We start from the raw sequence: 25648 nt of genomic DNA, 5'->3' as shown, positions 1-25648 counted from the left end.
TTTCAATGTTAGATAAGCTAATAAATGTTGAACCCCATAATAAGATTCAGGTCAAAAGGCTATTGAATGTGAAAATCATGCTGTGTTACTGAGTTTACTTTGCCTTTGGTGTCAAAATCACTTTAATAAAGAACATGAGCTCTGGAGTCACAGCAATGTTTTTTGCCTATGTTCGAGGGAGCTGGAACACATTCCTTATTTGAAATTTATTTGAAGTCAGAGGAGTCTCTGTTTGTCACTCTTCTAATTTGCTTCCAGGCAGTAACAAACAAGTTAACACCAGGGTGACATAACAGCTAACTTCCAAACTCTCAACATATCCACCTCAACAGTCATCGAATTAGGCGGATTCATAATTGCTGAACGAAATGTACCGTATAATACCACCATCAGTAGTCAGGCAGAAATGTGCTACAACACATTTGCATGTACATATTTATGGGCATTCGCACACTGTTTATGATGTTTGCTAGTGAGCACATTACAGTTAAATGATTCTTGTCTGCCTTTGTTGTTGTTCAAGATCTTTATTCAGCACTGTATCTACACATCCACCATAAGAACACTGACTTTAGCAGAGACTTGCACACAGCAAGGTCACTCCATGTATCTCCGGCCATGTCCATCGCCGCTTGTTCACTTGGTGATGCAATGCATGGATAGAGAGGGAAGGCAAGGTAAAAACAGAGTCGACGAGGTAACAGAGGCCCCGTGGCACACAACAAGGTTTATACGCCTCTGCCTTGTCTCGTAAGCATCACTCCGCCATTGGCCCTGGGGCAGAGTGCTCGCTGACACCTGTGTGCCGTTGCGCTTCTCAGTGGCGTGTCATTCACCCTCTCTTATGTTGACACCAGGACTCTCTGCTGCTGCCTGAAGACATGTCAGCATCTTCCTCCTTCTCTTTCTCTTTCTCTCTCTCTATTTCTCTCTCTCTCTGGATGGAATGGTTATTATTATTTTTCCTCATCCGAATATGAAAGGAATGAAAAAGTAGCATTGGCCCTGCTCAGTAGTACCTGGTGATGCATTATTAATTATATTATTATATATTATAATTATTAATTGACTCTTTGAATTTGTCTACTACTTGACTCTTGAATACACAACTTATTTACCTTCTCTGGTATCTTCATGTGTCAGTATATCAGCCAGCTCGTAACTCCCACCATTTATCGGATATTATTAGAGTGCTTGTGCTCAAGTAGCTGTTTCGATTGTCATTCCTCTGTGACATTTTATGTGCCGACAGTACATATTGCTGTCTATTTTTCTGTCTGCCTTTCTATCTTTCTATCTACCTATCAATACCTTCTGTATCTTACCTTTCTGTGTACATGTGGATACACCTTAATACTAATATGCATACTTCATACACCTTCACAACCCCTTGGCTTTTCTCAGCAGCTTACAACCCTCAGGCAAAGCCATTTTGTAGTGAAGTGATAACATGTCAGCTCTGCCTCTTCCTGGCAATCACACCATGCAGCCCAGTGCTAGCTCCACACAGCATTTCATACCCCACTCACACTCAAAGAACATTATGTAACAGGGTCAGCAGTGCAGGTTATCCAGCCCTGCTCCAGACCACAGTTTTACCAAAGCTGCATGTTTTGAAATATTTGGGAAAATGTACAGAATCTCTGCAGAAATTCATTGGGCCACATGCAAGAACTACTTGTACAAACATATTTTATTATTAAGGGGTACATAGGAGAGCATTTGTCACATTCACCAATTTTCTTTCACCAACTTTCTCACGTAGAATTTTCTAAACAAAATTGAAGAGTGGTCTAGATCCGTTTACCTTTCTTCACAAGGGAGAACACTTATTTGACTCATAATACCATAATCCGAATGAATTTAGAGTTTTAATAGGTTACAGAAATCTTTCAAAAATTTTTGCTTTATAAAGCCACATTAGCATCTAACCAGATGTCAATCTCTTCATTATGTGTGCTATGTTTCGTCTGCTGAAGGATTGAAGTTTTTCTTTTTAACCTTGGGCAACAATTTTGTGAATGGGTGACTTGTTCTACTCCATTCACCCTATATAGCAATTTGGAGGCATTAAGTAGGTTAATGATCAAATTTCCTTGTGAACAGGTGGTGTTAATCAGATTGAAAAGAGCAATTTAAGGTTGTGCTGATAAGAGAGTTTGGGGAACACTTGTACAACCAAATCTTACAGAAAATTGGTGAAGGATAACAATAAGAAATGTTCTTGCAGGAGGCCCATTTGTTAGATGAATTTGTTTCTTTGGTTGCGTGTTTTTTTGGCTGCGTCCAGAATGGGGTGAGCAGAAAACCCTTCTTCAGGCTTCAGAAATGCTAAACATGAGGTTGACACTACCTGGCCTTCGCATCAAATGGCGACACATTTCAAGTATATGCAGGTACAGCAATAAAAGCAGTAGGGTTGACAAAGATGATTCCTTACATAGACGTTTTATGACCAAATAAAGAAAAGAAATCCAATAGAATTACCTACATCCATCCTTTAGTTTATTTTATTTATTAGGGACCATGTACAACTTTAAACAAAAATGTTACCATTTGATGCATTGTACCAGAGTTAGCCTCATCCTAATTTACATCTGCAGTCCCCTGATATTTCTATTTCTTGTTCCTTGTACTTAAAGTAATAATAAAAGGCCTCAGACCTTTTAAGCAGTGGCCTATAAATGTCGACATCAAGATGGTGGAGACATGCAAATATCTGGGTGTTCACCTCAACAATAAACTGGACTGGTCCAATAACACAGACGTCCTGTACAAAAAGGGCCAAAGCCGTCTCCACCTTCTGAGGAGGCTGAGGTCCTTTGGTGTGTGCAGGACTCTGTTAAAAACATTTTATGACTCTGTGGTTGCATCTGCAATCTTTTATGCAGTAGCCTGCTGGGGAGCTAGGAGCACAGAGAGGGATAGAAAAAGGCTAAACAGATTGGTGAAGAGGGCTAGCTCTGTTCTGGTCTGCCCTCTGGACACCATAGAGGAGGTGGGGGAGAGGAGGATGTTAGCCAGGCTGGCATCAATCATGGGCAACACCTCTCACCCCCTACATGAGACTGTGAGTTCCCTGAGCAGCTCCTTCAGCAGAAGACTGCTGCACCCTCAGTGCAAGAAGGAGCGCTACCGCAGGTTCTTCATTCCAGCAGCAGTCAGACTCTTTAATGCAACATCATAATGTAGCACTGCTAGCTGTTTCTGCAATATGAGCCATCACTGGACAATATTCTGCACTATGCACATTTATCTATTTAGCACTTTTTGCTACCTCCAACTGTGCAATATTTCATCTCTATTCATCCACACCTTACTCATCTGTATATCTGTGTTTATATACTGTATTAAAGGTGCAGTAAGCCTTATAAAACTAACTTTCTGTCTTATTTGCTGAAACTGCCCCTATGGTCAAGTAGAACTACATGAAACGGGTAATTTAAAAAATAAAATCTGGCTCCCCTGGCACCACCTACAGCCTGTAGTGCCATTTGCAAAACTCCACAGCTCCCTGTTCAGATGCACCAATCAGGGCCAGGGGGGGGGGGGTGTCTAACTGCGTGTCAATCACTGCTCATGCACATACATTCATTCTCCCTTGTGGGGGGGAGGGGCTTAGGATACCGTTTTGGGCTTTAGCAGAAAGGGGGGAGGGACACTTTTTGGCTAAGTCCTGGATCTTCCCAATCCTACGTACAGCACCTTTAAGTGACAGTCATTGTGTCACTCTTGGTTCCAATGAATGGTACACTCACCTGTATGTGACTAATTTAGAGTCACATGTTGAGCTGCGCTGCACCTCACAGTGCTCCCATTGTTCTAGGGCTTGCCTCTGTGTTTGTGTCTGTCTGTTTCTGAGCCAAACGGGTAATCTACTTATGTGAAGGCCACATTAATGAATTGGTTCCCGTCACTGTGGAGCATGGTGAGGCTTAATGCTCCTGGATGCCACAGAGACAGCAATTATTCAGTGGCAGGCCAACAGTACACCTAGAGGGAAATTGATCGTGAGCACATGCAGTTCAGTTCACTGCAGCACACTCTCAACAATATTCTCTTTCAGGATGGTATGTTATATCACCCTCTGACCAGGGGAATGGCTCGAATTTTCCAGAATTATTCTCAACACGAGATGTCCTTGGGGATTGTTTAGACACTAACTGTTGCCCCCGGGATTGTTAGACAGATCTTTTTTCCTCTAATGTCTTTCAATAAGGTACTGTTTGCACCTGTGACTGTGAGAGAGGTAAACACGTATTCTATAGTGAGTGTTCTATCTGCCAAAGTCTAAAAAGTTACTGAGTGTGTTGTTTTACTCCAGTGAACAGCGAAGACAGTGTGATTTTTTGTTTCAACACATGCTTATCCTTTCACTTTTTTGTTTCTGTGTGAATCAAGTTCTTCCCACTCTTCATCTTCACCCTGGGAAATTGGTTCAATCGTCGTTGTGAAGCCTCTAACAGCTGCGAACATATACGGGGGAGTTGCTTGATAAAATAACAATCATCCATGAAGGGAAACTTTGCCTGACCATGTTTTCGTTGTTTGGGCATTTGTATTATTCATGTGGTAATATGTGTTGGAAATGAGGGGTCACTAGAGATGTGAAAGCATTGAATAGGATGTTACAGTATAAACATGAACCGGAGGCATCTAATCGCCCCCGGTCCATGTTAAGAACTCAGACTGCCAAGATAGCGTCTTGTCACAAAAATACCCCATAACACAGACATTGACTGGATAATATTATCTGACTGTCACAGATTATGGAGTGAGTATTACTCCCACGACGTTGTCACAGATTTCTTACTGCTGCTGTGAATAATAGTCACACTTTAAATGAAAACTGCAAAATAAGCCATACCATGCATGCACAAACATGCACACACCTCATATGCAGAGATGAGAAGTGGGAAAGCAGTCACAGTATCACAAGAGGGGTGTCACAGTGAGATGACATTATCATCTTAAATCAGCCCTTGCCGACACACCGCCAAGATAGGGTTCCCTGCTATTTATGGCGGCAGTCATTTCTGTGGAGAGTGGTGACAGTCATATCTGCTGGATATTATTACCCACTTGTACACCTGATAGTCAAGCATAGTCATTAGCTGTTACAAAGTCTCACTTATCAAGGGGATAACTTCAAATCTTTTTCAAAAATTTTCTATCACATCTTTAGTTTGGATTTTCTTTTTTAGTCTGATAATAAAATAGTCTGTGTGGCAGTAACATTTTGGGTGAAAAGGAATTTGCTCAAACCTGCTTAAAGAACATCATATTCAAAACAATAATGAATAATGAGAAAACTAAATAATGACCAAGTAAAAAAAGAGTTGTGGGGGGACAAAAACAGCATTTTTATCCATTTCTCCTTTCTATTTCATGGTTAAGCAGCTTGTCATAGTCAGGGTTCCAGCCACAATTGCTTAAACCCTGACCAGAGCAGCCCAAACATGCTTTACCCCCAAGAACTTCCTCCTACTCCCTCCTGGTGAAAACCCCAGCATTCTCAGGAAAGCTGAAAGATTTAATTCTCCCATTATTTCCGGGGTCTGCCCTGGTGTCCTCTCCCAGTGGGTCGTTTCCAAAACCCCTACCAAAAGAAAACAGTCAGGGGGCATCCTCCCTAAGAGCTCAAACAACCTTGGCTGATTTCACTAAATACAAAGGAGCAGCAGCTCAATACAGAGGTTTTCTTGAACATCTGAACTCCTCGCTTCACCACGTACAGTGAGACCAGCCACCCTGCAGAGAAACATCATCTCAGCTGCTTGAATCTTCAATCTCATTCTTGCGGTCACTACCCAAAGCTCCCGACCGTAGTTGAGAGTCGAGGCAAAGGGTGAGCAGAAACGTGAGCTTTGCTTCACAGCTCCGATCTCTCTTAGATACAAAGCCGCCGTTAGCCTTTTTTTAGTGTTCTTATCCTAACTATGTAGTTAATATTGGATATGTGAGGAGAGTTTAAGCAGTTATGGATTATTTATTTATTAGTCATATTTTTTCCCAACCTACACTGTGCTCCCTGAGAGGAAAATTGTTTATTTATTCATTTACCAGAACGGAAAATGTGCTGTTTTGTTATCTGGAGACTAGAGTAAAGTTAAAGTGAACAGTAAAAAAAAAAAAAAGGCAAAAGGACAAAGCAAAACAAAATCATTGGAACAATAAGTCGCTGTTGTTTCACACTTTATTGAGATGCTAAAATTATTATGTATAAATGTATATCTATTCAAAGCTGATTTGAAAAATACTCTACTTGACAACACGACTCTCACTTACTCTCACAATGAATTATTAAGAGGAAAGATAAATAGTTTTGCTAATAAATGGAAACATAGAATTTAAAAACCACTAAACCTCACTTCTGGGTTAAAGCAATGCCTCTAGCAGATAGTTCTTTCGAAGATATTATAAATTATTATACAAAATGGTTAAATTGTTAAACATTAACACAATCACAGTAACTAATACTGAATACTGAAAGTTTTTCATATGCTAAGTGAGAATTTAATGATTGAAATCAATCCCGACTTAATCAGTTTGAAATTATTCCAAATGTGTTCTTTCTTATAATGTACATAGATATACTGTTGCTTCTATGACAACCTTTGTATTCATCTTAACCCTGTTTATGTCCATGTTGCTGTGCATGTGATATTGGAATAAGCAGCTTAATTGATTCCTCAACTCTTAATACCGTCTGTCTTATGATCTGTGTTTTATGTCTTTCCAGGTTTCCTCTAGTTAGTGAGCTGGCTCCATTTGGCACACTGGTAGGGACTATTCTCGCTGCTGCTATCAATCAAACCATCTTCTACTCCATTGTGGCAGGAAATGAACTAGGTATGTGCTACAGATCATACAGTTAATTAAGCCTATCATTTTTTTTGGTTTCCCAACATTCCTACCAAACACCTCCTACAACCGGCTCTGTGTTTGAAGTACAACGCCCTCTTCTTGTTCCTGTTCTTTATTTGTGTTATACATAAAGCAAAGCAAATACAGATGTCCAAAAACCAGATTTTCATCACAGTAAAGAAAACTGCTGAATAAGATGTGCTTATATTTACTAAAATCAAAAGGTGTGCAATCAGATTTTAAAATACTCCTGAAAAAGCTCCAAGATGATTTTATAAGTTACAGGATGAACATCATAGCCAGAGGTACTGTTTGTCCTGTCTTTGTCTAGAAGTAGACAATTTTGGCATACTAGCCGCTGTAGACTGCTTTTCACATTGAAAGTCTGAAGAGCATAATTACACCCTGAGAGAGAGAGAGAACACCAGACAGGTGTGAGGTTAGCTTAGCTGTTTAAGAAAAAAGTAGGAGACGTACCTGTGAGCTGGAGAGAGCCAAAGGAGTAGTAGGAAGCTGTCACCCCTTCCCACCATGCACCTCAAGTGCTCCTGTAGTGGTCTGTGTCATGTGAAAAACATGAGCTAGAGTCACTTTTCCTTAGATGCTCCTGGAAATCGCAGGCTCAAGACATAATAAGAGTGCTATAAATCTACCCCCAGGCCCCTAGAAGTAATATTCTCAGGAAAAGCAAAAGCATTCTGAAGCATGGCCTTTTTATAAAGCCACAGTGGCATTAGAGTCTGGCCATGCCATTGAAAGGAGGAAAAACAGCCAGATGTATTTCTGTCATATTTCCTTTATCAGTGCTCCAATTAAACATTATTCATTTCAACATCATTTAACAAAAAAAATGTTTTAAACTCCACCATTTATGCAGCCTCCGTATTTGTGTGATTCCGATACAACTGCTCTTTTTCTTCAGTGCTATAGCTTGTTATTTTTTTTTTTTATAGAAAATGTGTAAAGATTTACAACTGCATCGGCATATTGTTGCAGGTTCTTTGTGTAAAGATGCTAAAAAGGCTCGATTGAGTTCTACACTTAAAACTAATTTGCCACAAAGAGAAAAGAGCATGTGAAGGAGTATACATGCAGTTACATGTGTAGTGCCAAGAGTGCAAACAAAGCCAAGCAATATAGCTCTGATCAGAACACTATGTAGTAGAAAAACTATGCAAATAACCAGTGCTTCCATCCATTCTATATGTTACGTGTGTCTTAGTTTTGTCTTATTTCCATTCACTTCATGTGCTCTGATTTTGTTTTTTTCTAGGTCATTTTCAGGTGAACAACGGGACAGGCGTCATCTCCACAGCTAAACCTCTGGACTATGAAAATGTGACTAGCTATGTCCTCCGGGTCCAGGCGGACTCTATGTTGGTTGTCATGTCCAACCTGCGTGTGCCTTCTAAAAGTAAGACAGCGTCCAATAAATGGATGAAGGTGGAGGTTGTGTTGTGTTGTAGGAAAGCAGGCATTGAATTCTGTTTCATGTGATTCCAGGTGTTGCATTTATATTTAATCATTACAATTCCTCTCTGTGACAGATTATGGTTAAATACAGTTTTCGAAATTCTATCACACCCTATTTTTTCACATTTACCGTAGTTATGTCACGTTTTTTTTGAATGATTTATTCATTGTGTTTTATTATTAATATTACTATTATTATTATTATTATTATAATACACTTTTTACACATTACATCTATGTGTCCTACCTACACTGTTAGGATGCAGTTTTGGATTAAAACCAGGAAAACATTGTGTCAAAGTGTGAATAGCTGTAATTTTATGCTTTATGGACTGTTGCCTTTCTTCGTGGCACTGATCCATATGTATAATTGGTGGCAGATTCGCTGCAGCCTGTGATTGGTTGTTTAGTGTGACACTCCATTCAACATAGAGCTGATTTTAAATTAGGTGGTTTTCTCTACTCTGCTTGTTTTTCTGACCACTATGGCATCTTCATACATTCAGGCTATTTGAGTCACTATATGTTGCAGTGCCAGCAGGTATTTTCTATTAATTTGTGGAATTACTCAATGCTTTTAAAATATGGTTAAAATTTGACCACCCTCTGCTAGAACTGCTAGACTAGTCTTGCTTTGCCAGACCTTCCTCCACAGCGCTGCGGAGGAGGGTCTGGCTAGTCCACACAGCATTCCAGGATGGGAGAAAAATGTGTTCTGGTTTATTGGCATTTCTTCAAACCAATCACAATCGTCATGGGCGGTGCTAAGCACCAGACAGAGCCACGGTGCCGCTGCAAAATAGCCTGGAACATGTACGTTCAAAGGTTTTAGTCGTGCAACAGAAAACTCAGATTGGACAGATAGTCTAGCTAGCTGTCTGGATTTACCCTGCAGAGATCTGAGGAGCAGTTAACCATAGTCCTCATAAATCAAAGAAAGCAGAATGTAATGGACAACCGGCCGAAATGATGGACATCCGGCTGAATTTCCGGTGGCACCGGAGCAATTCCGGAAGTGGAACATCGTGGATATAGACTAGCCTACTGCTATACTGATATGACAAGTTGAATATGAACATGTAGAAATATGTAATACATGCATTTGGGCTTTGACTCCGAACTTCGTTATTCGAATATCATTTGAATATTTAAAAAAATAATGATATTCTAACGAATATTAGCCAGCCCTTAATATTCGAACCTGTTATGGGCATTAGTTTTATGTGTTTGCTTGTAAACGTTGTTTTCAGTTCAGATTCCGAGGCTTTTTCACGCATTTCAAAATGTAACTATACGTCGCGGCGACGCACGTCTCTCGGCCGTGGCTCGGTAGCGGTGCATTCCCCCTTAATTCTCAAAGAAGGCTGGCTGGCCCAGGGCCAGGCCAGGCCAGCTCAGCGGCGTCTTTCTCCCGTCGCGTTCCGCTGTCTCTCCTACCTACACCGGTGCCGCACCCTGTCCCTTCTCCCCTTTCTACCTTCTAGAGCACAGAGGGGGGGGGCGGGGCTGCTCCTCAGTCACACAACAGAAGAGAAAGATGACTGTTTCGGCGGCCACAGGAGAGAAATACATGGCATGCTCGCTGGACAATACTGGCGACTCTTTTTTATTTTACAGAAAGTCGCTGTCTTTTCTACAGAAAGTCGCCAGATTTGTCGCTAGTCGCTTTTGTGAAAAAAATGCTAAGTTGGCAACACCGCCCACACACACTGGCTCGACGCACACACCAGCACACGAGTATAAACATCAGACCACTTACGTAGGCTACGGTGAAAGCTCCGAACTTCCTGTCGAAAGCATACTGTTTGTGTTTAATCCAGGATCTGACTTTTATTTTATTTTTTAAACTGAAGGCATTTAATGGTCAAAATATTATTAATAAATATTCGAATATATTCGAATATTAATATTAATATACAAACGAACTTCGAATATGATCTTTGGGCAAAAGTCAAAGCCCTAACATGCATTGACAGATTGGACTCTCATTTCACATCGTCATAGTGACTATTGAAAATAACCTTAAAAATAAGAAGTATCCCCACCTTCAAAGCAGCATCATAAATCCTTAAAAATGTTATTTCCAAATATATTGCAAGGGTCTAACGAGCAGAAATAGCCCATTTGTTTTCATTTAGCCAAACCTCCCCCAAAACGAGGGTGGGTGACGAAACATTAATCATTGCAAATTCTCAGTTAATGCAACCTGTGTGTTTCCATTCCAAAGGCCTCAAGTGTGCTTGAAAACAAGCTAGGTCGTACAACATGCCGGAGGCGGGGCTAAAAGCCTGCCGTCACAGCCTCTTTCTGGCTGCATCCCACTGCCTCCCCGGCATCTCTCCAAGAATTCAATGTCTTTTGCGTGTCTTTGTAGTCTGGGCACGATGAGTTGCATATTTTCTTTCCTCAAAGGCATCCATGATGTTGCTAGAGCAAGAGAGAAGTTAAAACTTACCTTTCCTCATATCTGGCCAATTGCTATGTAAATTGGGCATGATTGTCAGATTTTCTTTTTCAGAAAGTTACATAAATTGTCAGACGGTCACAAAGGAGGCTGGAGGCGCTGTCTGATCATCTGAGAAGCACTTTGTTTGAAGCATACTGAGACCGTCAGACCGCACTCTCTTTGATGACTAAGCTTCAGCTGCAACATCATTAGGCTTGTTTGTGGTCAGTTAACTGACAAAAGTCTTGTGAAATGATGGATGAGGTGCTAACAACAAGTTGGGTTCATACCTCACTCTTGAGCCATTTGAGCTACCAATGAATAATCAATGACCTACTCCACCTGCTGCTCTATTTCTCGCACCGCCTGTCTCTCACATACTAATGACGGCAATTACAAGGACACAATATTCAGGCAAACACACACACACACACACTTCTGTCACTTATCTGATAGGTGTAAAGTAGAAAACTCTCACGAGGGAGAGAGCATCCCTGACAGAGTGTAGAGAACATTTCTTATCTCACTTTTCTCACTTGTATTACTGTACTGCAGATCAGGACTCCATGACAGGGAATATCTTTCTTCTCTTGATTAAGTTTAAATTATCTGAGCATTACTGGACTGATTTGTCAGATAGATTTATCTTATCCCTGTTAAGACCACTGCACTGTATATGTATGCACATGGCCCATTTTCACACATGCGTACAAACTGATTTTCATACAGTACATGCACACATGTAATAATAATAATGAACTCTTGGGGACACTCAAGCTTACTCTCCTCTTAATGGGCCGGTTTCTGTCATGCATCTTAGGAGATCAGGGAGGGGGCCTGTATACATGTGCTTTTATACTGATACTCCAAGGATGGAATATGCACTTTCCACAGAGAGAGGGAAGACAGAGAGACTCTGCCAATCTCTTTTCCATCCCCTGGAGTCCTCCCTCTGTGCCTCACACTCCATCTTTTGTGCCTGTAATTTGATGTGCTGTGTTTTTGTTTGTCCAATTCCCCTGGTGCATTCTTAGCTTTAATGCCACATGGCTTTTGATTTTTGCATGCCGCCAGACGAAAAATGGTCCTTGACACTGCATATTTTTTACCTAAACTGCAGTGTTGTAAGATTTTTTATGCTGTACACATTCATGCTGTTCATTGCATAGGTGTAACTGTGACCGATTAGGGGGACACATTTTTATACTCAGTATATGTGTTTTCCTTTTAAAGGGGCAGGATGAATATTTTACAAGCCTCACAAAAAAAGCAATTAACCAGCAAATTCAGTATTAATATACCAAATTGTCTGCCTCCTTTCCCCATGTCTTTCTCACAGTTTTTCCTCTAACTCCTCTGCGGCTTGATTATTGGCTGCCCTTCAAAATATTATTTCCAATTAATGTGCAAATTGCTTGCCTGTTAAACTTCCAGAGCCTTTTACTGTTTGTCACAATAAATGATGCGAGGTAGTCCTCACTTAAAAATAATGGCTTAGAAGGCAAGATTTCATCATCATTTTTATTATTTCTCAGAGCCATATTTTACTTAAATTGTGAGGGTTATCAGTAATTGGTTGGTTGAACATAATGCAAACTTGCTCAGTTGTTTTCCTGATCTACGTATCAGGGACAGTGAGAGAGAAGTCATCAACACACTTCAGACTCAGTTTTTCTCGATTACAAATATTCGCTGTAATCAAAACATTAACCTCCTCATTATTGATTCAAAGTTGTCCGCTTCACCAAAATAGCTCCTCCCACTGCTTCATTAGAAAGTTAGGAGCATTTTTCTCTTTCCAGCATGCAATCACAAATCCCCTACAAATAGTCATTGCAGTGCAGCTGAGAATTTCTACTGAATAAATGGGGGTTTTCCTAAATTCAATCAGTCCACTTTTGGACAAAATGTTTACAGTGAATATTCCAACATTTTCCCAAACCACCCATCCTCAGATGATAAAAAAAAGTATTACTTTATTTAAACTTGGTGACATTTAGCAAGCGGGATCTTATTTGAAAAGATACTGTGATGTTTTCAGTGATGACTGACTGGCAACATATTCTGGAAAATGATTTCAAGCTCTCTTTTGAAGTTATGGTACAGCTGATGACCATGAAAAAATTATATTGACGTGACAATTTTGAGGCTAAATTATGCAACATTTGATCAACGCCAGTACAGATGACTTCAGAGATGTGTTTATTCAACAGCTATTGGCCATGACAATATAAACTATTTGGCGTTGTCTGTCCCAATTCTTATTTTGCGAGGGTGCAGCAAACCTGGGTTATTAGATGATTGCATAGGTACAGTATATTGAAGTACACAAACTGGAGTTAGTTGTTTTTTGTTTGACATGAACTGAAGTGTCATTGGTCTTATAACATGCTAGATATACATACTCCATCTGTATTTATAAGTGAATGACTTCCACAGGATTTTAATGCATTCTGGTGCCATTTGCTTTTTGTAGCTAACACAGCCAAGGTGTTCATTGAGGTGCTGGATGAGAATGACCACCCTCCCGTCTTCTCCAGGAAGCTCTACATAGGTGGCGTGACGGAAGACAGCAAGATCTTCAGCTCTGTGCTCAAGATAGTGGTAAGAAAACATCAGCTCTGGTCTTCGTTTTTGTCGGTTTGTGCCTGATTCTGCTCCCACCTCTTCAACACTTACCCTGCAGCCATGGTGGGAGAATTCATCTGATCTGCTCTCTGCAGCACAGTTTCATCTCCACCCCCTATCGCTCACTACATCTCTTCCTCAATTTATCTCTCCCGACTGCCATCTCCAAAAGCAGGTGGGATCGGAGTATTTTCACAGAGGCATGGCTGGACATCCTGTCTGTTTATCAGCCTGCTCTGCCAAGGTTTCACTTTGTCAACCTGTATTACTGTATGTCTCTTTTCTGTATGCGTGGGTGAGTGTTAGTGTGTACTTAGGCTTGTGTTTTTGTACAAAATCCTTCATGAACCAGTGTCTTTAATGCCTACCATGCATGCCAGCACTACAGCTGACACACAGTCATGCATTTATGTGTGAATGTCCAATATGTAATGACAACAGATTTTTTGGGATTATGTTTCTAGTTTTTCTTCATATTGTGTCTCATTTGTAATTTAAGTATGCAGTATTTAAATACTGAAATGTAATTTCCTCTAGGGATGGGGCAGACATGTCCTCACATTTTTAAAGGTGCCATGACATGGTGCTCTTTGGATGCTTTTATATAGGCCGTAGTGGTCCCCTAATACTGTATCTGAAGTCTCTTTCCCAAAATTCAGCCTTGGTGCAGAATTACAGCCACTAGAGCCAGTCCCACAATGAGCTTTCCTTAGGATATGCCATTTCTGTGTCTGTAGCTATTGAGGAGGAGAGGGGGGCCTTGACCAACTGCCACTTTGCTCGTTTGAAAGCCATGATGTCTTTCTCTCATGGGTGGGCCAAATTCTCTGGGCGGGCAAAGCAGAGAAAGGGGAGGTAACCTTGCTCCTTATGAGCTCATAAGGAGTAAGATTCCAGATCGGCCCATCTGAGCTTTCATTTTCTCAAAGGCAGAGCAGGATACCCAGGGCTCGGTTTACATCTATCACCATTTCTAGCCACTGGGGGACCATAGGCAGGCTGGGGGAATGCATATTAATGTTAAAAAACATGATAAAGTGAAATTTTTATGACATGGGACCTTTAAAATCCTTTTTTTGTCCCCCTAACCTTTATTGTGTCAGGTTGATTTGAATACTAAAGTCTCTGAATTCTCCAACTGTCCAGCCCCTTAAAGCCTGTTTCATAAACAATTTACATCATGATTAACCCAAACATCTCTGCTATAATGTCAGTGAAAATGCTTTCAGCTTGACTTTGCCACCACAGTAATGGCGGTGGCACTAGAGAGCACAACACGTACTGTACATCAGCTGGGGGGTGTTTTTAGCTTTTTTTTTTATACCCAACACAACTTTAGCCTGACCAAGGTTGAGCTGTATCTTTGATGTGATGCTATCAGTGCCCATAATCAGGACTTCTATTTTGTTGCAATTTAGCCAAAGTAAATTGATGGCTATCTAAACTTTAATATCAGTCTTGTAGGACAGCTAACCTCTAGCTTGCGTATTATGCAACTTAACGATAGAAATCTGTCCAAGTGGAGATATATAAATAGATATAAGGCTGTGTTTATTACTAATCTGTTTGATGCAGTTTAAGCAAACTCTGTGTCATTTACCTATTGTGTTCAAGACTTTTAGGCTGTGTAATAATGCTCAAAAATCATTTTGAATGTTTGTCACTCGTTTGTGGTCACAACACAGTACAGACCAACAATATATTTATAGTGTATATTTTGGCAGTTAAAGGAAACTTCATTGGAGGAACTGAAGCCAGTTTAAAATAAGATGGCACCTAGGCAGAGTCATGGGAGTTATTTTCAGTATAATGGACACTGGAGAATGTTTAAGAACAGAAGAACGTGTAATATCTAGCAGGCAAGTTGAGGAGTACAAAGGTCATGTAGGGAGATTCATAAAAAGTATTTCAGACCTTCTGGCAGATGTCAAATGTGTTGCTGTCTAAAAGCAAAAAGATGGTAATACCAGGGGAAGCTGGGGATTATATTTAATTTATTAATGGTCCCAAATAAAACTCTGGGGTTGCTTTTTTTCTGCAGGAAATGAGCTTATCATCTTATTATAACTTAAAAACAAAACAAAACTCATAGGACACAGAAACATTCCTCAAGGACTTGGTAAAGCCATGTGCATCATTCTTTGCTGCATTTGACAACTCTAAACATGGAGTTAGTGCATGTTAAGAGATGCAGGCATTATGGGAGATACCTAATCATGAAATTTTCTGCAGGTGTAAATGTGTTTAGATTCTAAACGCATTTACACCTGCAGAAAATTTCAAAAAGGTTAGTATTATTTGAACATTAACTCAATAGCTCATTACATCACTACATTATAATACACTTATGTATGTGTGTATATATATACAATCTTATAAATCTTAATTCTAGCTAATTCAGATGGTTAAGAGCTAAGTGTGTGAAGTTGTTGACTTTACTGTCTCATTCATGATCCCATATTGTCATGGGCAACTGGAGAGAGAGAGGAGGGTCATTCCAAATCATATTTTTTGGAATCATGAACGATGAAGATGATTTGAAAATGTCTGATTAACCATGGTCATTGGCCAAGACCTCTTAATATGTAAAAACCCATTTTGTGTAGGCTCATATTCTGATACCACTGAACAGATCAACATAGACATCAACAATGTGCAGCGGCTTCAATCACTCGACCAGTTCAGAATCCCTTTCCTCTCTTTCCTTTTACTTGGAATAGACACCCAAGTGTAGAATTTTGGGTCAAGTGCTATCTATAATTTCCCCGGAGCCAAGCCTTCTTTGGAGTATGGCTAGAGTGAAGCGTTTGTACTTCACTTCAATAGTAATGAATCTGAGCACCCCTTTCTCTGGAGATAATCATGAGTAATATTGTCAACATTTGAAATACTGTGACACTAGCTCCTAAAGTCTAATTTAAATGGTTTGGAAAGATTAAGTGGAAAATATTTCATTAACAAGGTAAAAGTGTGCTGTTGAGAAAAAAAGGTCTGATTGCATGATTTGCATGATCCTTTTGACACTAACTTGACTCTGTTTTTATTAATCAGTAAGTAATTGGATTCATGGGTAGCTAAATGACAGTCACTTTTTCCTAGCGCTCTCTTTGACCGCTTTTTTTAAACACAGTGAAAAAAGCTTTTTGAACAACAAGCAGATGCCTTTAGCTTTCAATTTTCAATGTAAACCATTGAGATCCATATGTTGCTGTTTAATGCCCACCCCATCGTCCACAACAATTTTTAAACGGTGTGCCCTACATAAATGATGCTGGTACATATATTTGGTAAATTTGTCTTTACCCAATGAATATGTCTCTCTCTGCTGATTTGTGCAGCTCTTTCATTGGGAACTTGCTCCCCCCTTTCCTATCTCTTCCAATAACTGGAGAAAAAAAAAGAGATTGCTCCTATTTATCAGTGTCACTTGCTACAGACAAGCACTCCGAAAATTGATGCCTGTGTGAGCTCAGTGGCCAGTCAGAATGTGTGCCTCCGAGGTTGATGGGAGAATTCAGTGGTTTTGCTAATAATGACACAGAGCGATTTGACAGATTATGATCCTCATCCTCATAAATTATGTATTGTTTTGATTTAAGAAATGGTATTTCTTTTTTTTTTTTAAATATAATAGATTTCCCAAAATTTAAAGCAGCTATAATTTATGTTTTCACAATAACAATGTATCAAATGACAATATCTAATAGTGGGACATAACTTAAAGTTCCCCTCTTTCACCTCTTTGAGGTTTGAGTTTGCTGTGTTCAACTAATTGTTAATTAAAAAGGTCAGTGGTTGTCACTACAGCCAGCTGTAGTAATGGTTGTCCATCAATGGTTTTGACATCATTAGAACATTACTTAACATCATGGCAACAAATCAAGGCACTAAAAACAATGCTTCCCTCAAGAAGAAGAAAAAAAAGTTCTTAACCAGACAGCTCTGATGGTCTGTTGTCTGCAAAACGATTGTGTGATAAATAACCGCAAGATTGATGCCCCGCAGGAGGAGTCGCATAAGAACCCCCTGCAGTGTTTTCTGTTCATATATATATATATATATATCCTGTGATATCCCAGATCGGGAAGTGCCCAGAACTGCAATATGCTTGGAACTAAACAGCCATCATCATGGTCAAGAGCTAAAGCAATGATTGGTGGATGCTGGCTCAAGCTGTATTGAAATCTCAAATTAGTCCTTTTCTTTCCATAACACATTGTTTTCTCTTATCCTTATTGATTTGAGTATAACACATAATGTGTTCCAGTCTAACTGTGTAATTGGGTGCTACATGTGTGTTACAGGCCACTGATAAGGACACTGGGAATTACAGTGCGATGGCATACCGCCTGATTATCCCGCCCACACCAGAGGGCCAGGACAGCTTCGTCATCGAGACCTACACGGGTATTATCAAATCGGCCATTATGTTTCGAAATATGCGCAGGTCCTACTTCAGCTTTGAAGTTATTGCCACAGACAACTATGGAAAAGGTCTCAGCAGCAGGGCAGACGTGGTGGTGAGTATCCAGTATGGTGCCTTGTATAGTATATATATGTATGTTTCTACTGATCAATATACTGCACGTGTTCTGGTCCGGTGCACACTGGTGAACACTCTGTTAGTCCTTGACTTACATGTCACCTGCACACCAGTAGCATATTGATTGCATGTTGTATGAGAACAGTCCTTTGAAATATGGAGTTGGTTTGCAATGTCACCTGTCTATAATTTATTGATACTAGAGATTCTTATCAGAGGGGCATCCCACCCATTGTTCACATCAAAGTCAATTTAGTAGTCATTGGGGAGTGCTTCACATCCTGTGAAAAGTGTGAGTAAGGTCTTTTATGGCTCTGGAGGAGCTTTGTCAAGTCGGAGATCAAGTGACATCAGTTTAGTAAACTTTTGGGATATTTAAAGCAAATGTTTTTTGACATTTGGGGGCAATAGGCTCAGTCGCTTTCTGGCAGAGTTAGATGAGAAGATTAATACTGCTCTCATGTCTAATAGTGGCATCAATCTTTTCATCTAACTCTCCACCAGAAAGCAAAAATATGCGTATTTCCCAAGATGTCGAAATTATTGTTTTATAGAAAGTATGCAATATAAACTGTGTGTTGAGTTTGAAAGATTAGGTAGAGAGGGTCTAACAAAAGACACTTTCAGTTTTTATTATGGTAAGTGTGGCTCCAGTGTTTTAGAGCTTGACCCATACGAGCGAGTGAAGGGTGAAAGTCAGGATATCTTGGCCTCTGCTGCAATAAATTTGACCATTCTATTTTCTCTCGTTTAAGTCCCACTAATTTATGGAAGGTTAATATTAAATCATTGATTTTCAGTAAAAATTCAGTATATCACAAAAGATGTTTTCCTTTATACTAATCTGTTCATTATGAGTCTCAATGATGCTTTTTTGTTTTTGTTTACTCAGTGCTAAATGTTTTGGTTCCAGTCTATTGAATTATTCACAGTAGGCACAGGACACACAACATAGCTGGTGATCCAATTAGACTCTTTCTTTCAGCAATGTGTATTCACTTTGTACACATTACATGCATTTGTGTGTGTGTGTGTGTGTGTGTGTGTGTGTGTGTGTGTGTGTGTGTGTGTGTGCGTGTTTGTGCATGCGTGCGTGTTTTTGTGTGTGTGCGTGTGTGTCTGTGTCTGTGTGCCTTTTGTCTCTGTGTGCATTTATTTTTCCCAATAATTTCCCCACGCACATGCTGTGATTGGGCTCAGGCAGCTTTGCCCCCAATTCGATGCTTATCTTTCCTGACTGTGGGAAGGCTTATTTTTCGTTTCAGTGAAATATGCCTGGCTAACAAGCCTCTAACGAGACAGAAGGAGGGTTTGGGACATTGCCTGAATATGAGAGAGCAGCAAGTGCGTAACCATGGTGCTCGTTAATTTTCAAGGGGAAACCTAATTTCACAGGAGCCGCATGAGAGATTTGGCTTCCGAGCACAGAGGCTGTTGCCTATACACTTAACTGCGGCATCAGAATTAAGTCCTATTTGCTGCATGGAACCAATGCAAGTAGGCAATTAGAAGGTCCTGTTTGGTCCACCAATAGAAGCTCCGACAGAGTCGACCAAACTCACATTAGGACATATGCAATGTACTGGCTTAATCGCTATTTACCTCTATTTTCTGCTGTCTGTTTCACCTCTTGCTCCATTATTTATCTCTTTCCCTCTACCCTACTCTCACTCAGGTTTCCGTGGTCAACGCGTTGGACATGCAAATTGTTGTGTCTACTGTCCCACCTTCTTTAGTGGAAGCGAATAGGGAGCAGCTCATTAGGTAAGAAAGCTTTTGAAACACGAAAGAAACCAAATTACCCTGTTTAATGAGAAGAAACCAATACCGTTGTTTGCACTGCTAGGAGTACATTTTTGTGTTAATTTTAATATAGACAGAAAATACCTTTCAACAGATCTCATCTCACTCTCGTCCATGCAACATATTATTTTCAGTGCATTTCCTTGCCCTCTAATATTTCTGTTGTTAATTGATCTCAGGAAGAATTGTCACTGGAAAATTAATTGCATCGTTTTGTACTGTGCTATGATATGAGGTGAACTTGGTTCAAGGTGGAACCTTCATTTGCATATAAAATAATTTTGTAGGCCTGGAGTGACGTGTATGATTTAGCTGTGCCAAACAACTGTTGAAATAAACTGGAACTAATAAGAAATGAATGTTACGTACAACTTGTCTGTTGTTGTTCAATAACCATTGACCAATTGATTAAGAAAATGGATTAGCCAATGAGACAGTTGAGTCTATCCTCTGGAGTCTGTTTTCCTGGTCCAAATTAATTAATGATAGAGATTCATGAAACATCTTTTTGCAGCTCTCGGGGCACTGTGTTTAGTTTAATTATTCAATCTGAAAGGCAAATGGGTGTTAATAGTTGTTTTTCAAGAGCTTGCTGTCTCTCTCCCACACAAGTGACACTGCTCTTTAGGCTGAAAACCACACACATTAGTCATGTTAAGCTCTTTGCAGTGATGACATTTGAGAGGTCTCCGATTTTGCACAGTGCTGGTGATAATCCAGGGCCATTTTACCTGAGTGCTCAAACTGTTTATCCACCTTGGCAAAGGCAGACAGAAAGGCTTTCCTTTATTGGCTATAATTTGAGGTGTGGATTCCTCCCTGCCTGAACGGCTTATCAAAACCTTGCTTTGCCAAGAGCCCAGTATGGAGAAGCAAAATGCAGCCCAATGGGACAATCATTGCCAGAATGGAGTACTCAAAATTAGTGGATGTCATATTGCTTTGGGCACAGAGGTGCCAAAATGGTTTGTATTACTGAGATTTTGGCTTATATAATTCTGGGCATTACCTGATTTTTTGTATTTACGCCGTTATTGCTTTCTTTATATAAGTTTGACTTGTGGTTTTGTGTTCATTTCAGTATTCTGGAGCGCCACATCCAGGACCAGATTCCAGGTGCCAAGGTGATTGTAGAGTCAATCGGGCCACGTCGTCATGGCGATGGCTTTGAACTAGAGGACTACAGTAAATCGGACCTGATGGTGTACGCCATTGACCCGCTCACCAACAGGGCCATCTCGCCCAAGGAGCTCTTCAAGTGAGTGGGTGAATTTATCACAAGAAGAACAGTCCATCATTTGGTTTAAATTGATGTCCTAATGTCCCTGCTGTGCTGCATGTCTTCCCTGCAGTCTCTCTTGTGAGCAGGCTCCCTGTGGCTTCCTCCTCTACAGTGTAGAGTTTTTCATTGCTTTTACTTTCTTTAAAATATATGATTATGAATTTGCCCTCCTGCTTGTCTTACATTGAGTTATCTGACACAATTGTCTGTCTTTATTTCTCTTTATCTATGGTTACTGCTGATTCTGATTTGTGTGGCTCCTAAGAACCCCCCCCCCCCCCTTCTCTTTGTGACAATTTCAGTTCATTTGGAAATGCTCCACTCAAATGACATTTAGAAGTGCTTTGTGTATGTACTGAATGAATCTATATACATTAGCTCAGTGTCCTTGACCATCAAAGGAGTGCCTCAACTGTTTTTTAAGTGGGGAATAGAGCTTGAAGCCATTGGAAGTGTGGCACGTGTCATAAGAACAGCTTTTTTGTTTAACCAAAACTAGTGACCATCTCCGTTATCGCAAGTGGCAGCTTTGAAGAGAGCCAAGCTAATTTTAAAAGAGGCTTGCTACATCCCTGCTTTAATATGAATCTGCTTCCTTACATACAGATACTGTCAGGAAAATCATTCCGACTAGAGGAGAAAAGCTTTTTATGCATGCAGTGCATGTCTGACCATGTTGTAGGGTAATTGCATGTAATATATCTGCGACTTTGCTGTCAGATCACAGAGGGAGAAAGAGAAAGACAACATAGTGAGTGGATTCTTGTGTAATATAATGTCCTTATTGCCACCTTGAATGCAGCACCCTCTACCATTTGAGCTCTCTGGAGGATAGATTGCCAGAGAGGCCATTTGATAACCTTTATCTGCACTCATTTATTCACCTTTAGAAAAACAAAAATGACAGTAATTGGATGTGGCATTGTGCTTACTCCTTTGTAAAGCAGAATGTTTGAAAGCCACTCTGGTTATTGTTACAAAATAACGTTGGAGGAACAGTGGGCGGATTGTTTGTATTCATGTTCATTTTAATACAATATTAATGCAAATTCTGCCACATATCTGTAATTGAAACTCTGTAGAAGTGGGATTCAACACATTTTGGTAGAAAGGTCACACTAAGTATTTCATTTATCTCCTTTTGACAAATCATTTGCACGTAAAGATAAAAACATGCATTTCCATGAGCAGTATGCAGATCCCCTGTCGCATTTACATCATTCATAAAGTGATTATCTAAATTACCAGATGCCACTGACCTTGAAATAATTGTCTCTCAGGAAATGAGATACTTAACCTGCAATAACTGTTTGTTTGTTTTAGGCCACAGCCAAAACTAGATGTCAATACAAAATTAACATACTGTATCATCACCTTTGAAGTTGATATGGCAAACTTGTTAGCAAACAGTTGCATTTATACAAATCCAGCAGTTTACAGATCAACATTTTCATTTCATTTGGAGAGCTCTGTTTTGGGTCTCTACAAACTTCTGAGGGAAATATATGGCTCTTTAGCTGGCCACTTGTCGCTAACTGTGCCATCTGCCATAAGTACGTAGTGTACCGTAGGTTTTTAGAGCTTTTCCCCTGCAAACAGCTGCCTGCTGTAGTGAAACAGACTCTACAAGAGCTGTGAGAGTGAACCACAACAGTTAAGTTGCTGGCTGGACAGCTAAACAATGAGCTGAAACTCGCTTTAAAGTCCATAAAGCCGAGCCTCATTTCAGGTGATAATTCTCTGTAGGTTCATCACAGGACCATTTTCACATTATCTCATTGTTTTCACATCATCATTTGATACATTGTTTTTACAAAAATATCAATTATAGCCGGTTTAAGATAAATATGATATTCAAGAGTATGCAAGATTAAGAAGATTACCAACTGTGCTCCTAGAAAGTCACTTCTTCTCCTATTGTAAATCATAGATTTCTCGATGGGAATGTGCTGGAAATCAACAAGGAGTTCCAGCCGTACCTGGGCGAGGGTGGACGCATCCTTGAGATCCGCTCTCCAGACATTGTGGCTAGTGTGAAGAAGGCGGCGCAGGCTGTGGGCTACACAGAGGGAGCTCTCCTGGCCTTGGCCATCATCATCATCCTCTGCTGCATCCCTGCCATCCTTATCGTCATGGTCACCTACAAACAGTGAGTACTTTCGCCTCAGTAATCATCACTGTATTCGATTAATCATCTTTAACCGGTTGTCAGAAAATTGAGAGGGCAATACATTTTAATTAAACAGACCAATGTCCTGGGAGATATTATATTACACTGAGTTTTAGCAGAAGCATTGGCTCCATTACAGACAAATCAGATATTTATTGTTGAAATGTAAACCATTGTTTACATCCTGTAACCTGTGGCCTGTTAGCATAGGGCCAGCAAAACCACAAACAGCATTATTGAGAAGTGTATTTTATCAAGTATTTAAGATAAATCGAGAGGACTTCTTTCCTTTTGGTGTTTGTGTGTCTCTTACTTTTTCTCCCTCTCTCTATCTCTGTCTCTCGCTCTCATCAGACATGCTGACTGTGCACTGTGCTGGGCTAATCTCCCTGCTCATGCTCTGTGAAAGCAGATTAATTAACACTCATTTGTGACAAATATCTACAGCCAATTGTGACCGTCACAGTGCGTCTTCACGCTACTTAATCATCTCTGCCTGACACACACCACAATAAACAATGTCTGGCTTGCTCTGTCTGTCTCTCTCATTCACGCTCACACTGTGCCGCTTTCAAAAATGTGATGCCCTTTGTTTAATATTGAGGTAGTTGAACTCTTGGTTGGCAAAAAGTCAGGTTCTTACCCCCTCTAATCGTTGGTATGATGCAAATGTTCCATAAATGGTGATGTTTGGGAAATGTTTATCCATGGCAGATGGGCCAAGTGGTTGTCCTCACGCAAATGCACAGACCAAACACACAGCAGAAAGCTAACACACAAACTGTCACAGCAGATGGCACTTTGTTGGTGGCGTCATTACTTTGGTAAAATTAAATGATTTAGGGAATCATTTTCTGCGTGTCGACATAACTCGTTGTTGCCTAAATTTGGGTATGAACATAGTATTTAAAACATGAGTCTGTTTATTCATGTGAAATAATTGAATTCTGTGTTGAATAAGTAATGGAGACATGAAGCATAAAAGATTCACTTGAGAAGAAAGCAAAGGCTACTTTTTTGCATGTAGCCCTACAGTCACTGCTGAAGGCTTGAGTGCTTCCGACTTTGCATAGAAATGAAAGAGAATGTCCAGAAAGTTTTCTCCTGTTTTGTGGTAAAATAGATAACATTGTATGTTAAGGACTGCATGAATAATTGTATCTAACATGTGTCTGCGTCACCTCCCAACATTATATACCTCCGAGCATTAAAATTGTATGGGGTTACACTCACACAAATTATGTAATTACTTATCTCTTTTTGTCCCCTCTCTCTCTCTTTCTCTCTCTCTCTCTCTCTCTACTCTCCTTTCTTCTGAATCAAAACCTATAACCAGATTCAAAGAGTAAGTAATTTGTCTTCTACAAGTGATCTTTCATTGCTTGAAGTGTGCGTGTGAGAAGTACAGTTTTTCTCATCTTCTGTATTCATTTGTTATTTAAAGATGAGTTGAATGTGCAAAGATGATTAACAAAATGTCTGCCAGCATAATGACATAAAGAACACTGATTAATCTTGTATGTTACAGAATGAATGTTTAATTTGGCAGTTTCTCTTCATTTGGAAAATCTGAGGAAATTCAAAAGGACAATCAACCCAAAGTAAACAAGACACAGTTCTGTACTGATATTCTCTTACTCAACTCTAACGTTACACAACCTGTTCCCCATTAGTTCTTGTTAGACCTCCTAGTTAAGAAAAGTATAATCACACAGAATATAACTGTAAACACACACACACAAAAAGCTAACACCTACACCATCTTTTTAGTTGTTAGGTATCATACTAGTCAATGTCATTTTATATGGCTGTCATATGAGTGTCAAAACACTAATGTGTTGTGCTTGTGTTATTCTCATTCTTTAAGCTCCATTAAGCAATATATTTGGCATTAATACAGAAACAAATGCCTAAAGGGGAAATGGTTGCTAGTACCGCCTATTCCATTAAGAATCAACACTTGCAGCTGTGCGCAGCTCTCAGAGTAAACAAGTAGCTGCAAAGAGAGTTGAACAAGCTAACAAGAGCCAGATATTTTTGTTGGTGGAACAAACCAGGACTTAAATGGCAGTGAATATTGGACTTGCATACAGTATATACTGTACATGGCAACTAAGAGTTGTGGGATAACCATGTTGCCCGCAATAGTTTGCTATCATTTTAACCATGGAAATTAAATTAATTAAAATAGTTCCTTGTTCAGTGAATTAAGTTTGTTTTTTAATCTCCTTTCTTGAATCTGCCCTTAACAGTTAAAAAAAGCTTAATGCAGCTTTGCATAAAATACTGTAAGAATACAATACAAATATGGGTTATTCTTTTCTTCTCCCCAACATTTTTTTGATATGACTAAACATAACAGTAACTTTAGTTTTACCACCTGTTACCGCATTTGCCTCTTTTTTTGCAAAAAAACTAAAAAAGCCTTCATTAATA

At 39.8% G+C, this 25648-nt stretch overlaps 1 protein-coding gene across 8 annotated transcripts in view; it reads left to right on the top strand.

Annotated features, from left to right (window-relative positions):
• Positions 1-25648, top strand: part of pcdh15a (protocadherin-related 15a) — a 231131-nt gene that overhangs the window by 188598 nt on the left and 16885 nt on the right. For all 8 annotated transcript variants that reach the window (XM_039783228.1, XM_039783227.1, XM_039783223.1 and 5 more), the window contains 8 exons: positions 6743-6852; positions 8141-8281; positions 13263-13390; positions 17719-17934; positions 19633-19721; positions 20842-21018; positions 22973-23191; positions 24549-24557. In XM_039783228.1, the coding sequence (XP_039639162.1) occupies positions 6743-6852; positions 8141-8281; positions 13263-13390; positions 17719-17934; positions 19633-19721; positions 20842-21018; positions 22973-23191; positions 24549-24557 (1089 nt within the window). The remainder of the gene's footprint in view (positions 1-6742; positions 6853-8140; positions 8282-13262; positions 13391-17718; positions 17935-19632; positions 19722-20841; positions 21019-22972; positions 23192-24548; positions 24558-25648) is intronic.

The sequence above is a fragment of the Perca fluviatilis genome, chromosome 19, assembly GCF_010015445.1.
Source record: "Perca fluviatilis chromosome 19, GENO_Pfluv_1.0, whole genome shotgun sequence".
Lineage (NCBI taxonomy): Eukaryota > Metazoa > Chordata > Actinopteri > Perciformes > Percidae > Perca > Perca fluviatilis.
Note: the sequence above shows the minus strand (reverse complement) of the source record. Positions and strands in the feature narration are given on the sequence as shown.